Source organism: Glycine soja, chromosome 5 (genome assembly GCF_004193775.1).
Source record: "Glycine soja cultivar W05 chromosome 5, ASM419377v2, whole genome shotgun sequence".
In the NCBI taxonomy this organism is placed as follows: Eukaryota; Viridiplantae; Streptophyta; class Magnoliopsida; order Fabales; family Fabaceae; genus Glycine; species Glycine soja.
Window position 1 is genome coordinate 12829543 of NC_041006.1, and position 17754 is coordinate 12847296.

The window sequence follows — 17754 nt, forward strand, 5'->3', positions numbered from 1 at the left end:
TGTCTTGCTTTTATTTGCTTATATCTAACCTTGAATTGTGAACTTTGGTTTTTGAAAATGTTTTTGATTTTTTTATAAGTGCTAAAACCTTCTTCTACTACTTTCATATTAAGTTTCTTTTCAAAATTGTTTTTAACAAACAATAAGGATGTTTACAAAAAGATTTGGAAATTTTTTAATAATAATTCAATCCATTTTTGGTGATTTTTACCTTTACAATTACATTTTGATATCCTATGAATATTTTTTAAAATTCAAATCAATTTAAATAAAAAAATAAGTAAAAATTGTAATACCCCAAAATCTAACATATTAGAGATAAGCCATAAGAAAATCCTTATTAAGACTTTGTAGTCACATTATTTTATTACCGTTATGATTGTTTGATATTATTGTCATCATTAGTATATTATATTATATTATATTTGGTGTTGTCAATACATGATCATGCCAATGTTGTATTTATTATACTTTATTTGTGTTTTATTATTATTGTTGTTATCATGTTGTGGTTGTTATTATTGTTGTTGTTGTTGTTGTTGTCATCACCATACCTTAGTTTAGGAATTGGTAAGAGTAAGGAGATAGGACCAAAGAGCAACTAAGGTCCATTAAGGGACTAAGCCCACCCAAACATTACACACATCCAAGTTTTGTTAAGAAGGAAATTAGGTTAGCCGTCCTTAAATATAAGGGGAAAGAGAAAAAAGGAGGCGAAAGAAAAGAAGGAAAGGCATTAGGGATCCAAACCCTAGAGATCGTCTTTGCGCTTCCCAGGTGAATGCTTCCCCTTTCCCTTCCTATGCCTTACCTTTGTGATTTATGTTATTTCCTCCCCTATTTCCTACCACTTATATTACTAAGATTAGGGTTTAAGAAAAGGGTTTGAAATAGGTGCTTGATTGTGAGTACAAGGGTTAAGCTTAGTCCCCAAAGTAATTGGGTATGTTATATTTTGATTCATTATAATTGTGTTTTAATTCAATTGGATAGGCTATGAATACCTCGAAGCCCTTAATTTTTATCATGAATTGATAATTGAGTGTCCGATGTTTTATCCCCTTTTTGTTGTCATTAGGATTGAATCAAATTGAATTTTGTGAATTTGTGTTGGATGCATTTAATTAGTGTTTTCTACGCTTGGGTGTGGTTTGCAATGGTCGGAATAGGTTGAGTTTCGGGTCTTGTACACTTAGAGGGAGTTTTAGAGTGTTAGGAACACTTTGGGGAAATGTTATATTGAAAAATAGAATCGTGACTTTTTGTCCGTGAAAATTTGTTAGGTGAAAATATGATTCAGTTGGCAAATCAAAGACAAAGGCCATGGTGAGCCTCTCGAAGTATTTCACTAGAGAAATGCAAAATTCATTGGGCAAACACATCCTCATCTAGCACTAACACTAGAGTCTTATTATCCTGTCTAGCACACTTCTTACTCGTATCTAAAATGAAATAATTCTACCATGTATGTTTTGTTGTGTTGTTTATCGCATACTTGTCCCATTATTTTAGTTACCTACTTTGTATTTTGAATACCAAAACTATTGATCCTAAGTTCTAATGTCGTCAACCATTACTTTCTGCCACTTCAACGTCATTTGGCCAATTTACATAACTCACGTTGCCACCCTTACTATAAGACATATTTAATAATGTATGATTTAACGATTGAAAATAATTAAAAAAGAAACTGAATTTAAATTTCCATGAAACATTTAATTAAGTGAATTTGTGTGATTTTTGTGTGGTTTCGTTACAAAGTTTAACATAAAAAGTTGTATAGTGTAGGATGACATAGTTAGAGTGAACATACCTCAATATTTTTTACACACTTAGGGCTACAATTTTTAGCATGAAAATCATATGAATCGGTTAAGAAATGACCAAGATAATTGAATCTAAAGATGAGTGAGGCATCCTTTGTGTGTTGATAACCTCTATGTATTAGTTTGCTTCATTTATGTTGTTCTAAAAATGCTATGAGAAAACTAATTACATGGTTGAGAACTAGACTGAGGGCTTTCCATTGATGGATCATTACACTTCTTAACTTGCCCAATTGATATAGTAAATTTTGAGGAAAAGTTAAGACATGTGCAATGGCTATTTTGTTTTTCATTTTCAATACGTTTTAGTAAAATGATTGTTTTGGTGGGACATCCTTCCAAGTTTTATTCGAGAGGATTTCTTTAGGAACAGATTCTCTCCCTAATTATAGGTTCAAATAGTTTTGCATGGGTCTTGGTTCATATCCTCTCATGATTTTGCATTTCTTTTTCTTTTTTGTTTTAATAATATCAGGCTGGTGGAGCTTTGTTGGGTGAGGTCAGTGGTGCTAACTTAGTTGGGATTACAACCCTCATGTCTATCATTTGCTCGTCTATTTCATAAAAAAATAAAAGATATATTTGAATTCATTCCGAACCATTTTACCTTTAATTCAGAGTGCACTGAAAATTCTTAAAAAAACTCCTCAAATTAATATAATAATAATATAATGATATGATATCCCAACATTTTCATGTAGGAAGGGCAAAATCATAATTTTAAAATTTATATTTTCTCTCTGAATTTTCAACACAAGTAAACAACCACCGGAAAAGCATTTTTCTCTCACCTTTCCAAGTTCAAACCCAACACAAACCCGAGCACAGATTCTCTTTGTATTCCCTTTTGCTTCTTTCTTCTCCCCCCTGTTCATTTTTTCAAACACTGAAAACGCATCACCAGCACCAGCAGCAAGCACGTAAGGACGTCGTCGAGAGAAGCTCGTTTCTCTCACTCGCTACAACCCTCGTAAGTTCTGGATCTAATCATCCCTTTGCCTCTGAATGTTGTTTCCTTCTCAATCCAAAACCCAAACTCATTTCCTTTTCAGAATTCTCGCGTTTTCTCCTATTAGAAACCGAAAAATTTTTCGCGTGTCATACAAAGAAAGGGGATAGAAAAGAACACGTTTACTCTGCGAGGACGTATATGTAGCTTGCTTGTTTGTTACAGCTTAATTTTCGGTAATATAGTCGTTTTTATTCTCTTTCAAAAATCTTAGAGATTATTTTCCTAAAATAAGTTAATTCAGACACACTGTTACTGTTATTGCTGCAAAATTGGAAGCATCACCTTTAGTAGGTTTTGAAACTGTACAAGAATGATGAGAAGTAGTAACATTCTACTCTCTAGCACTCTTTCGAATACTCTTTGTTATTGGTTGAAATTTATTAGAAATCACTAAATTTTGTAGGTCCACCTATTGTTTAATGAACTTCACTCTTGATATTGAATTTAATAGAAAGTGTGATAAAAAGAGTGTGTTGCTGGCACTCCTCTTTATTTAATATTATAGGTAGTGCAATAGATAACAGATACAGCTATATGTCAATATGTCGTCGAACCTGAAATTATGAAAAGTGAAAAAAAAACACCTAAAATTCTGCTGGAGCAATAGCTGAGACAAGGATGGGTTAATTACTCTGGTACTTGTCTTTTTCTTTCCTGGTAACTAGGGTGAGCTGTGAATCATTTATTGGGGTTTGATTTGATTTTGTTTAATTGGGTTATGACTTATGAAGTTTATTGTAGAAGCAATAATTAATAAATTTTTGATAACACTTTTTGGGTATCAGACTCATTAGGGTACTGTATCTGCTACCTTTTTGAAGTCATGCGAGGTTGATAATGGAATGAATATTTTGAGTTTTAGGTTTATGCCGTGCTTACTTAGGAAAAGGTTGATTTGTATTTTCTGGTTAATCAACGAGGAATGTTATCTATGATGCATTAACAAAATGTAACAAATGGCATTGCATTGTCTTTTGAGAATCTGATTCTAGACACAAGGAATGGATATGCGATTTTTTTATTTTTATTTTCTAGTCACAAGAAGAAATCACCAATCGGAAAGTTCTCCTTACTTTTTCCATTATATAATCTGCAGTCTTGTGATTATCTGGGTCCAATGGCATTGAGTGACCTATGTTGTCAACCTCACCTAGTAGAATAAGACTAATGTTGTCGTTGTATTGATATAATCTGCAGTCCTTGGCTGGATATAAATGTAGTAATTCCATTGAAGAGAGAGAGTTCCTGATGCTTTGACAGTTCTATTCATCTATTGTGTTTTTTTTTTTGTTTTTTTTGAAGAATTAAATGGCCCTTGGTCTTGTGATACTGACCTTGTCTACTTTTATGCCATATCTCTTTCTTTGAGATGTCATTCTGTACATGTTTGATTTGGTATTTTTTCCATTGAATATATGCTTGATTGATGCCGTCCATAATACACAGGTGGTAGCTACAAGCTGACCTTCACTGGGATCCTAAAAGTTGCATGATTAGTAGTTTAGTACTTCTTTTATCTTCTAGTTACAGTTGGATGCTGTTCTTGACTTCTTGTATTATAAGGTGTCTATTCTCTTAATGGGACAATTTAATATATATATATATATATATATATATATATATTATATTCCTTCTTTTTTTATGGAGGGGGGGCAGGGGGGGGGGGGGGGGCAGGGTGCACTGGTAAGCGCAGTTTTGCTCTTCTACTTTGGAGGAGTTTTCTTTAAGGCTTCAGTAAAAGCAAGGCAGTTAATATCTGAAACTGAAAGTAACAGAGGACGAAAGTGATAGGGAAAAATGATGACACCAAAAATATGGAGAGTGTGCTAGTTAGGAGAAGGTGTATACATAACAGAAATGTATTGGGAGAATTATGTTTTGGTAGGACCAGTTTTGTACCGAGCAATTGCTTTGGTGTAAAGGGGAATTTCCTCAGAGGAGGTTTAACTCCTTGACTCATTACTCATCAATAACAGAAGCATTCTGGTTCCTTCTCCTTCACTCTCTGTTCTCATTTCTCACTACTCAGTTTCCTCAAGTTCTAACAAAAAAGTAGAAGAAAATATTTGGGAGAAAAATGAGAATGATTCTTGAGTCTTAAACTTTGGGAACGAAAAATCTTACACAGCGATCCTCTGTTTATAGAAGAGTAGGATCAACTAACTGAATCTTCCAAATACAGTCTTGATATCCTTACTGAAATTGCTGATACAACATAACAAAGCTAACTGCCAGCTGTCTACAGTTGGTACACAGTTAATATAACTAGTAGAGGCAACATAGCAATGCTTGTTATACGAGAACTCCTTATTAAATGGTTTTTCATGATTAACTTACATGATTCTGATTTTACCTTTTTATTCCATTCCATGTGCATCAAATCCCTTATTTACTTGATGTCCATTTCCTGTGAATTATAGGAATATCTCTGGGATATGTGAAACTTGGCAACAAGCAGTATGGGAAACAACGTATTTGATGGGCAGATATTAACAGAAAAGTTGTTGAAACTCAACAATTCGCAACAAAGCATTGAATGTATCCAGCATTAGTCACTCTTTTTTTTGGTTGTTTTTGACAATATTTCTTTTGGTTATTTCTGCATTATCTGCTGCCAGTACTCAAATTATGGCTTTAAAACCTTCCATGGAGCTTTTGGTTCATTACACTGTATTCAGTTACAGTAAAACTGTGCATTGGTTTCTTTTGACATTAAAACATATATCTAACAAACTGTGTAGTGGTTTCTTTTGGTTCATACTTCTTATCTTGCTCCACAATTTTTTGAAAGCAAAACACTACTGTTGCTAATGAAACTCATACCCCTATTGTTGGATCGTGTCGCTAATGGAACTCATGAGTCATGCCCTTATTTTTGGATCATGCTACATTAAACTCCAATCATCTCTAATCTTGAACAATAGCCTCTATGTTCCCAAACTATCTTATAATCTTGTTTGTTGTTTCTATACATAAACATCCACAAAATTTTAAATATAAAGCAATATTCTTCCACTCCCACTATGTTTTTCAGGACCTTGCCATGGTGTTGGAAAGTCACCTTAATTGTGGTCACTCCTAGGCTAGAAATGACTATCTATGGAGGGGTTAACTAGAAAGGCCAAGTTAAGCATTTTAGATTGTAGCCACTGGAATGGATCTCTTAGGCAGTTGAGATCCCACATTGGCTAGTGAAAGATTTAGAGAGAAAGTAAAGTAGATTTTCCGTTTATCTGAAAAATGAATTATTCAGTTTGTTACAAATTCTGAACACTCTTTATATGGAGTGTTGATACTCTAGTCTAACTAAAGGTAATCTATAGTCTATAGCTAACCTGAGACAGACTACAGCTGTTACCAACTAGAGTTAGTAACTGACTAATAGAAAGAAAAGAGTACAACTCACTTATGGATTAAGACTACTCTAATACTCCCTTGCAAACTCAGGGTGAGGCCGAAGTGAAGCAGAGGAATCACACATTGTGAGTTTGAATCTGAGCAACTCAAAATTACTGGGTGAGAGGGCTTTGGTGAGAATATCAACATATTGAGCTGAAGTAGAGACACGAACAACTTTGAGCAGTTTGTTTGGCACCTTTACGCAGGCAAAGACTAAATCAAACTCCATGTGTTTAGTGAGAGGATGAAGAACAAGATTATGGGCCAAGGAAATAGTGCTTATATTGTCACAATGAACGACAAGAACCATGTGCTTGACTCTAACTTTAGAGAGAAGAGATTGAAGCCAAGAGATTTCAGTTGTGACCAAAGCAAGGCTTCTTCATTGGAGCAGGCCACAACTGTTTGTTTCTTTGGCCACCAAGAAACAAGGTTAGGTCCAAAGAACACACAAGCACCAGATGTAGATCTCCTGTCATCCGGATCAGAGGCTCAATCAGCATCATAGAAGGCTGTGATTGATAATGGAGCAGAGGCAGGTTTGAGATGTAAACCCCAAGCTAGAGTGCTTTAGGTACAAGAAAATTCTCTTTACTACTCCAATAAAGAAACAATTTACTTATCGAGTAAGACTACTCTAATAACTAGAGATATGGCCTAAGTTATGTTTATAGGGCTTGGGCAGTCCTCACCTGATTTTGTGGGATTGAGTTATGTCCTAAGCCCAAATTCTAAGATAGTAACAAAGCTTATCCTAGATTCATTGTTCGGTCACATGCATTGCCAGTTTGCAACACTTCAAGCTTATAGCCTTGGGCATGAGGGGGGATGATGGAAAGCCACCTTAATTGTGATCACTCTTTAGCCAGAAAGGGCTACCTACGGAGGGGTTGACCAAAATGGCTATTTTAAGTGTCGTAGAGTGCACTACAACCACTGGAATGCAGCTCTTAGGCGATTGAGATCTCACATTCACTAGAGGTATGACTTAAGCTGTGTTTATAAGGATTGGGTTGTTCTCATCTTACAGGTTGATTTTGTGGGTTGAGTTAGACCATAAACCCAAATTGTAATACATGAGGAGGACAATTGGATACGGTAGGGTTATACTATTTACAACATATGGAGACTGATTCTAGTAAAAAGGTGTTGTCTTCTTGTCATTAGGGTAGCTTCCCACATTTGGCTTCAATGTAAACGTCTTGGACATCTGCCTTTTGGTATTCTTATGTCTTTATTTGCTCACCTGTTTACAAAAGAGTTAGTCATGCATTTTCATTGTGATTTTTTTTTAATTTGTAAAACACCATCGTGCTTCCTTTCCTCCTAGTAATAGTGAGTCTTGAACCTTTAGATCTTGTTCATTTTGATGTCTGGGGTCCTGTTACTACCTCTACTATATTTGGGGCTAAGTGATCTGTGTCATTCATTGATGATTGCACTCGTGCCACCTGGATAATTCTTATGAAAACTAAATCTTGGGGTTTTTCAAGTGTTCTTAAATTTTTTCATCTTGTTCAAAATCAGTTTGGAAAGTATTAAAAAATTACAGTTTGACAATGAGACTGTATGTGAATCAAATATTTTCCAAATTTCTCAAAGAATGGCATAATTGTTGAACTAACTTGTGTTAATATGTTAGGCTACCTATTAAGCAAGTGTATGAAGGAAGGACCCATGGCAAGTATAAGCAAAAGCCTGAGCAGCAGCCAGAACCAGAGTTATCTGTAACTGACTAAGATCAGTTACAGTTTACCAGTTAGCCTTGTAACTTTTTAGGTCAGTCAAAGCTAGTTAGTTAGCTACTCTTTAGCTATAAACAAAGTCTAACCGCCTGGAATTACTCATTTGATGATCACGGTGGTTGGTTGGGGAGGCTAGTCTCTAATCCCTAGATGTATCTTTGCACCATGAGATTAATAAAATGAGAGTTTTGGCCAGTTCCATCACTGGTATCAGAGCAAAATTTTGATCTTGAGACGTGAAGATATTGATGGTTTCAATGTGAGGAAGCATGGATGTGCTTGTGGAATTTTTGGAACGAGACTGTGAAGGTATGATTAATACATGTGAGGACATTGTGAGTTTGAAGTAGTTGTTTGAAGATGAACGCATCGCGCGAGCGGAGTTGAAGGAACAATTGGTGGAGCTAATGGTGACGGTGCGAAACTAGTCGCCCATCGATCATGGAAGCAGCAATTGCGACCATGCAAAACGCCAGAATCACGATTATTGCAATCGTGATTGGGATGCGAAATGGCGGAAACTCGAGATTCCAATTTTTGACGGAGAAGACGCGTTTGGCTGGACGAATAAGGTGAAGCGCTATTTCGAGATTAAAGGAGTGGAGGAAGAAGATTGAATCCAGGCAGCCATGGTCGCAATGGAAGGGAAGGCGCTAACCTGGTACCAGTGGTGTGAATTTTGTGCAAAAAACCCTAATTGGACAAATTTCAAGCAAGCTATGATTCAGTGATTTCAGCCTTCGATGAACCAAAGCCCTTACGAGCTACTACTCAGTCTGAAACATGAAGGAATAGTAGAAGAATATTGCGAAAAGTTCGAATTATATGCAGGTCCACTGAGAGGAACAAAACCCGAGTAGTTGAAAGGGATTTTCCTAAATGGGTTGAAAGAGGTGGTGAGGGTAAAGCTGAAGCTGCATCCAGTTTTTTTTTTTTTTTTAATTTTTTATCAGAAAAAGTATATACATATACACACACACACACACACACACACACATATATATATATATTATATAGAACATTAAAATTAGTACAAGTGGTACTGTTATATATACATCCTAGCATTTGTAGGGTGCAAAATTATGGTGACCTAATACATGCTAACCAACCTGAATTAGGAAACCAAAGATCTGGCTAACCATGAGGTACCCAACCAGACAAAATTCTATTCTATAAGCTATTCCACCTCAAGACAAAAAACTATCCCATGTTATTGGACCAAGAGTGAAACAGGATATCAAATCCTTTCTCCCAATTTTTAAGCCAGGTCCAACAATAAAATAGTGTCCTCCATCACTTTATGGCTGTTGAAACTTTCATTTTGGAAGACAATCATATTCCAAGAATGCCAAATACACTATGTCAAAGCAATCCACCAGGTCTGCCATCGCTGAGATTGCAGTAGGAATGTTGAAAGAAATGTTGTTTTGGATTTTCCAAGAAAGCACCCTCTACATTTACCTAAGATTGCGATTCCCACCATAACGACAAGATTTTAGCACAAGTGAAGAATAAGTGAGTCTCATCCTCATCCTCATCATGACTTCTGCAAAATGGACAGCTGACATTATTAGTTTCCACATTCCTCCTTCTTAAGTTATTCTTTGTAGGCAATTTTTCCCTGATCAATCTGCTAGTGAAAATGGATGCTTTACTTGGGACTTTTATCTTCCATAGTGCTTTAAATGTTTCATCCTGACTCTCCATCGACAAATTACTATTGAGTAACTCGTAAGCACTCCCCATTGTATACTTGCCGCTTGAGTCTCCCTCCCATCTCCATATGTCTTGTTGCTGCACATGTACTGTCAAACGCTGTAAATCTTCCATAAATTTTGCAACATTGTCTATTTCAGCCTCCAAGAAAAACCTCCTCCATTGAAACTTCCATTCCCAACCTGTATTTGATGTTATCCCCATTTGTTGGATGCGTTGATGTTGTTGAGAAATATGGTACCGTCTTGGATACTTCTCCTTCGGCGACACCCCATCCTCCAACCATCCATCTTCCTAGAACAAGACCTTTGATCCACATCCTATTTTTCATTTTGTCCCATTTTTAAGTCAGCTACCCTCCTTAGACAAATTGCAACAGAGCTAAGATCCCGCCACCAAAGAGATTCTCTGATGGATCTTCTTGTTGCATCCAAATTCCTCCAATCGCCATTGTTTGATTCCAAAATCTGTGCCCACAGCTCCCCATGATGGTTGAACAAATTCCAGCGCCATTTCCCGAGTAAAGCAAAGTTAAACATCCATAAATCCCTTATACCCAAACTCCCTTTCTTCTATGGTAGACAAACTGTACCCCAATTCACCCAAGCAATCTTCTTCTGGTCTGAGTTTCCACCCCACAAAAACCGCCTCTACTGCCCCACTAGTTTGTCCACCACTTTCTTCGACATCCTGAAAAAGGAGAAAAAAAAAGATAAGGATCGAGTTCAGGACTAACTTTATTAGAGTTACCCTTCCCCCAAAAGAGAGATATTTTTGTTTCCACTTTGATAGTTTTCTCACATTTTTTGACTACTGAATCCCATGTCTCACTACGCCGTGGGTTTGCCCCAATAGGGATACCCAAATAAGAGAAGGGTAATAACAAAACTTTGCAATTTAAGAATGTAGCAGCATTGAGTATCCATTGCTCAGTTTCCCCGATCGCGCCAAATCTGCTTTTGGCAAAGTTTATCTTTAGTCTCGACACCAGCTCAAAGCTCCTCAACATCACCTTGATTGCTCTAATATTTTCCCACGTTGCTGTCCCAAAGAAAATTGTGTCATTTGCATAATATTTTTCTTGAACCTTATATCCTTCAAACAAGTTCTTCTCTTGTGCTTCTCTCATCAAACCAGTTAAGCCTTCAACTACAATGTTGAACAAGAATGGGGCGAGTGGATCTCCTTGCTTGAGACCTCTTTGAGGAATGAACTCCGCAGTTGGGCTCCCATTGACCAATATAGAAATGGAAGCTGATTTAAGACATCCTTCAATCTAGCTAATCCATTTAGTGCAGAATCCCTTCCGCCTCATTATATACAGGAGGAACTCCCAGCAAACTGAGTTATATGCCTTTGCGTAATCTACTTTGAACGCGAGGCAACTTTTATTGCACCTTTTTGCTTCATCAATCACTTCATTGGCAATAACCATGCTGTGGAGCAGGTGTCTACCTTCTACGAAAGTGGTTTGTTGTTCGTCTATGATGGTTGGCAGCACCTTCTTCAACCTTCTAGATAACACTTTGGCCACTATTTTATATACACAACCTATTAATGAAATAGGTCTGTATTTGTTCAGACTCTGTGGATCATGGACCTTAGGGATCAATGCTAAGAATGAAGCATTGGTTCCCTTTGGAAAAACTCCATTGACATGGAACTCATCCAGAAATCGCATCAAATCTGGTTTAATAACATCCCAGAATTCCTTTATGAACTTGAAATTCAATCCATCCGGTCGGGGGCTCTTCTCGCTGCCACAATCCTATACCGCATCCCTCACTTCTCCCTCATCAAAACGCGCCGCCAAGAGATTATTATGTTGCTGTTCGATAGCCTTAAATCTGACCCCATCTAATTTAGGCCTCTCCCATTTAGTTTCTTCGAATCTCTTCCTGAAAAAGTGTCTGATTTCCTCTTTTACCCTGCCTGGCTCCTCTAACCAGCGCCCATCTACCAACACTCCTCTAACCATATTGTGTCTACGTTTCCAGTTTACCATCAAATGAAAAAATCTGGAACTGCAGTCCCCTACTTTGATCCACCTAGTCCTTGCCTTTTGCCTTAACAGTGATGCATTTGAAAGTGTTGCTGTCCATAATTCCTCCTGTAGTTGTTTTCACCTTTTGATCTTTTCATCATTGAATTGCCTGTTCTCACCTTCTATTTCCAACTTGTTCATCTCCATCTCCATTCTTATTTTTTGCGGCATATCACCGAACTGGGATTTATTCCATACTTTTAATCTCTTAATCTTTTCTTTTAAAACAAAACCCCCCAACCACTTACATCATTCGTTGTCCAGCTGTCACGGACAATCTTCCTAAATGACTTATCCTTAAACCAGTAATCCAGAGTCCGAAATGGCTTTGGGCCCCAATTTGCGCAGGTAGATCTCAACAGAATTGGGCAGTGATCTGAGAAGTTATGATCCATGATAAGCTGGGTGCTTCCTTTCCATTTAGCAAACCATTTAGTGGATACAAGAACTCTGTCCAATCTGCTTTTGGCCGTCCCATTTGGTCTATACCAAGTGAATCTTCGTCCCACAGAGGACACCTCCTCAACCCCTAAATCTGCAATCCATTCATTAAATTCCTTCATAATACCCTCATCCTGCATCCTTTGACAAGTGCGTATTCTTTCTGAGGGTCTTCTAATACAATTAAAATCTCCTATTATACAGCATAAGTCCCCGATATTTGCATGCTTTATCTGTCTGATTTGTTCTCGCGAATTTCTTTTCAAAACTGCATCACATGGCGAGTATATATTCACTATCAGGACTTTGCCACCATCTGCATGCCATGTCCCTTCCAGGTAAATGAAACCATCTCCAATCAACTTGTTTTCTAGTCTGAATGTCTCCTCATTCCATATACATAGTAACCCTCTAGCACTATTACATGCTGGCTGTACCTCCCATCTAGCCTCAGGATCTCACCACAAAGCTTGACATACCTTGTCTATCACTTGCCTTTTAGTCTCTTGTAGACATAACATATTTATTCTTTCTTTTTTCACTAGTTTTCTAATTGAGGCCCACTTTAACCCCTCCCCAGCCCCCTTATATTGTATGTTATAATCTTCATTATTTCTTTGGGTCCATTTGTCTCTTTGGGTCCAACTTCCTTTTTGCACCTCCAGTTTCTAGAATATACCTTCCACTTAGGGTCAGACCCATTTATGTCAGAGCCCACCATCTAATATTTGTCTCCCTTTCTTTTCTCATTTATTTTCTTTGTGGGCCTTGTAATAGACATAGCTTCTTCTTTTTCCTTTGAACCAGCACGTGCCTCCCCCTTTAATTCAAAATTATGGGTCAGTTGTGGGTCCCTTTCTTCTCTATATTTTCCTTTGTTACATCTTTCTTTGATCTACTCTTCAACAGCCACGGTACCATTTACCATTCCTGCATCAACCTCCGTTGCCCCTACCTCCTAACATCTGTCATCTTTTTCGTATCTGTCCTTGCCACCAAGTTGGCTCGCTAGGGTGGGTGTTTGGCGTCTGCCAGCATCACATAGAGACTCAACCCCATGGCTAGTATTGTTGTCGCTAGGCCTGATGTTGATTGGTCTACTTGGTAGAGGGTCCTGACTAATGTTCATGGATCTTTGTTTAATACATTGACCAGTGGACAATAGATTCTCCCCTTTGCTTCTATACTGATCACTCTCTATTGCTCCCATGTCCATGGCTGCCGCCAGTGACTCGCCGACAAACGTTTTGTATTTCGACATCAAGCTCAGCCCCGTGTCACTCTTGTCTGACGATATTTCCTCTGAGGAACCAGTGAAGCTATCCCTATTGCCTTTACATCTACAGGGGTTGTAACATGTCTCCTTCACGATATTATGACATATTTGACCTCATTAATGGACGCCAACACCCTATGGTTAATTCTGGGGTGCCATGGTGTCTTAGTGAGCACTCTTGCCCTGTCTAGGCGTTGGAAGTCTATAGGGCCGTCATCAATCTTGACCACTTCACCCTGCACCCCTGCAGTCTTTTTGATATTTTCTATGCCCCATGCATGTAACGGGACTCCCCTAGCATAGGACCCAAACCATCCTAAAACTAGACTTCATGGTTAGGCTCCATTTCTCCAATGTATGAAACATGGACAAACCACTTTCGTCTTCTTCCCTACACAAATTTTCTACTCTGGTATCACTAAGGCCCATGAGTAGTACCATATCACCACCAAGGTACTTAGGCATAATGTCCTCACCTCTGTCCCACATTAGTTCTTCCTCTAATTTGTTGACCATCGTTAGGTTTCGTAACCTGCCAACCCATGCATCACTGAATCATTTCCTCTGTTTGATGGGTATCGTTAGCTGTATTGACGAGTGGGATGGTTGTGTCATCGCCTGTTTATGTGTCGGCACCCATCTCTTTGTCATCATCTTGCTACCTGTCGCAACCGCTTTCGCATACGAAATCGGAAATGTGTTTCGTTTAGGATAATGCTTCCAGGCTCTTCTGTTCCACACTGTGTTGTTTTCAGCCTGCCTATGTCCTCGTCTTGCTCTGCCAGCTTATCCCTGAGATGTCCCTTCTTGAATTGATCAGTGATGTTGGTTTTCCTTGTCAGCTTTTGTTCCCTTTCATGTTTCGGGAGGTTCGCGTGCAGTTTCAGTCCCGTGATAATCAAGTTATCCAACTGCCTCTCAAGTTTTCGAACATCTTCAACCCTTTTGAATCGCATGAAACCATATCTTCTCCCACTTCTGTTTTTATTCTTTGCGATGAATATCTCCCTGACATCGTCCTATTTTTTAAATTCAAATCATAAGTACTTTTCCCCCATATCTTCTGAAAAACGCGTGAAGTAGAAGGAAGACACATCTAATGCATCTCTCCAGTTTTTCCGCCTCCCCTCACCTCGTCGTGCCACCACTATCGCCACATTGCATTGCTCGTACCCTTACTCGGCGTAGCCGAGACATGGTCACTCTCTTACCCATTGACTGTTTTGCTCCCTCACCCACTCTCTCTCTAGACTCTCTAGACATTTCTTTGGGACTCTATAGTGAAGCTGCATCCAGTAAATTCTCTCCCTGAACTGATGGATTATGTGCACCAAATAGATGAGAAAAATTCACTAATGGAAAAAGGTAACTCTGAAGGGAATAGAGGAGGTTCAACTAGAAGTTACAGTTCCTCAAGAATTGTAACATGGGATCCAGGAAACAAAGGCACCACGACAAGAACAAGAGAGATGAGCTCGAGCTTCGAATCAAATAGTGTGAAGTCCACTGGATCATACAAAGGTAGGCCTTTTAGGAGGCTTTTAGATGCTGAGTTCTAGGAGAGGGGTTGTGATGGGAAATTTAGCCCTGGTCATACATGTCCCAATAAACATTTCCAAGTCCTTATTGTGAGAATAGGACAAGATGAAGAAGACAAAAAAGAAGAGTAAGCAAGACATGAGAAACAACTATAGAGCATTCAGCTGTCCCTATACAGCATGTCAGGATTAACTTAAAAAAAATCCATCAGACTTTGGGGCAAAATTGATGTAAACAGAGTCATTGTATTAGTGGATTGTAGTGCCTCATAATTTCATTTCTGCTGTAGTAGTGAAACAACAACAAATACCAGTCACAACTACTAAACCATATACTGTGGAAGTAGGAGATGGACGAAAAATCAGGTGTGAGGGAGTCTGCAATAATGTAAAATTGCAGATACAGGGAGTGAAAATCCAGCAAGATTTATTTGTCTTTGAAATGACTGGAGTGGATGTGGTATTAGGGATGGAATGGTTGGCATCCCTAGGTGAGATAAGGGAAAATTTCAGAGAATTAACTCTGAAGATACCTACAATTGAAGAGTCTTTCACACTAAAGGGAGAACCTGCCATGGCCAGATCTGCTGCTTTGTTGAGGTCCATTGTCAAGGTCCTGCAAAATGAAGGAAAGGGATTCCTGTTGTGCTGTCAAGACCTGTAGTACAGGAAGCAAACATATTGCCTACTTGGATGGAAGGTATTCTTAAGGAATATAATGAGGTATTTCAGGACCCTAGTGGTCTTCCTCCTTCAAGACCATAGCATTGAATTAAAAAATGGAGCAGAAATCCCCAACATAAGCCCCTATAGGTACCCTCATTATCAAAAAAATGAAATTGAGAAGCTAGTTGATGACATGCTCAATTCAGGGGTTATTCGCCCTAGTATAAGCCCTTATGCAAGCCCTATTATACTAGTGAAAAGAAAAGATGGAGGATGGAGATTCTGTGTGGATTATAGGACTCTCAATAAAATAATTGTCCCCAATAAATTCCCTATACCTATTATAGATGAACTGCTAGATGAATTAGGGGGTGCAGTAATCTTTACTAAACTGGATCTCAAATCCGGTTATCATCAAATAAGGATGAAGGAAGAAGATATTCCAAAAACTGCATTTAGAACCCATGAGGGCCATTATGAGTTTGTAGTAATGCCTTTTTGTCTTACGAATGCCCCTTCCATGTTCCAAGCTTTAATGAATGAGGTCTTGTGGCCATACCTAAGGAAGTTTGCCTTAGTATATTTTGATGATATCCTCATCTATAATAGAAGTAAAGAGGATCATGGGACTTATGTGAGAGTTGTCTATCCCTATTGGCTGAGAATAAGTTGTTGGTCAATAAGAAAAAGTGCTGTTTCGGGCAGAGTCAATTAGATATTCAGGGCACATAATTTTTTGGGAAGGTGTAGCTGCAAATCCCCAAAAATTAGAGGTCATGAGAAGCTTTTTTTTTTTTGATCAGCAAAGATAAATTATATTTATATATATTGTGAGTACCAGAGGTACAAAACAGTACATGTAATTAGATTGACTTGCCAGCAACATGGTTCCAAGCTCAGACTGAGATCAGTCTCGCAAGGAACCATAGCTAGGTATTACAAAGACCTACTGCTCCCACTGTCTATGATTTCTACCCCGCTGAAAAGACAAATCCTGATGCTATGTTAGACGACCAATAGCTGTAGGTGAAGGCAAAGTCCTTCTCAAAGCTCTTCAGCCATGTCCACAGTGTAAAAATAGCATCCTCCATTAACTTGTTACCATCAAAAGTTTCATTTGAGAAGATGATTTTATTCCGGTGCTGTCACACTGTCCATGTGAGGGCCAACCACCAACTTCTCCATCTGTTAACACGAATTCTGTTAGGCAAACAAAACGCGTGCTGGGAAAAGTGCTGCCACGGTTTCTGCAGAAAAGCTCCATGAATGTTGACCCATGTCATGGATTCCCACCATAATGGAAGTATTCTATCACATATCAAAAATACATGTGCTTCATTCCCCTCAGAATTCCCACAGAATGGGCATAATGTGTCATTAATTGCCACCCTTCTCCTCCTCAGATTTGTCTTTGTTTGTAGTCTCTCCTTTAATAACCTCCATGCAAAAATAGTAATTTTAGTTGGGACTCGTATCTTCCAAAACTCCTCAAACACCCACACATTATCCTCCTCAACATCCACTCCTTTGAGCATATTATAGGTGCTTCTTACCGAATATTGTCCACTAGGTTCTGTTTTCCAGATCCACTCATCTTTTTTGTGAATCTGAATACAGCTGCCAGCAACATCATTAAGGAAGCAATCTGCCATTTCAAGTTCTCTGTCAAACAAGTGTCTTCTCCATTTAAAGTTCCACTCCCACCCTTTGTCCGTCTACTGACCCATCTCCTGAATATTCTTGTGCTGTTGGTCTGAAATTAGGTACAATCTGGGGTATTTTGCCAGAAGCGGTGTGTCTCCAAAGCTCCAAACATCCTCCCAAAACTTGATTTTGGCTCCATTCCCCACCTTCCATGTTAACCCTCCCTTTAACACCATCTCATGTTGAGGATTGTGAAGGGCTAATTTGAGATCTGCCCACCATAATGAGGCGTTAGTATCGCTCGTTGCTGCATCAAGACCCCTCCAGCCTCCATACTTTGAATCCAGAATCTTTGCCCATAACTCTCCATTGTGGTGGAATAAGTTCCACTTCCATTTAGCAAGTAATGCAAGATTAAATTTTGTGATGTCCATTATTCCCAAGCCT

The 17754-nt window shown here is 38.4% G+C and overlaps 1 protein-coding gene across 4 annotated transcripts in view; it reads left to right on the forward strand.

Annotated features, from left to right (window-relative positions):
* The first annotated feature begins 671 nt into the window (after positions 1–671).
* Positions 672–17754, forward strand: part of LOC114412338 (wiskott-Aldrich syndrome protein homolog 1-like) — a 32026-nt gene continuing 14943 nt past the window's right edge. Inside the window, exons 1-3 of one of the 4 annotated variants that reach the window (XM_028376178.1) lie at positions 2557–2796; positions 2879–3011; positions 5259–5376. In XM_028376178.1, coding sequence (XP_028231979.1) covers positions 5298–5376 — 79 coding nt within the window. In that variant the 5' untranslated portion in view covers positions 2557–2796; positions 2879–3011; positions 5259–5297. Of the gene's footprint in view, positions 778–2556; positions 2797–2878; positions 3012–5258; positions 5377–17754 lie in introns of those variants that run through there. The other 3 variants (XM_028376179.1, XM_028376177.1, XM_028376180.1) reach the window with 3 other exon arrangements.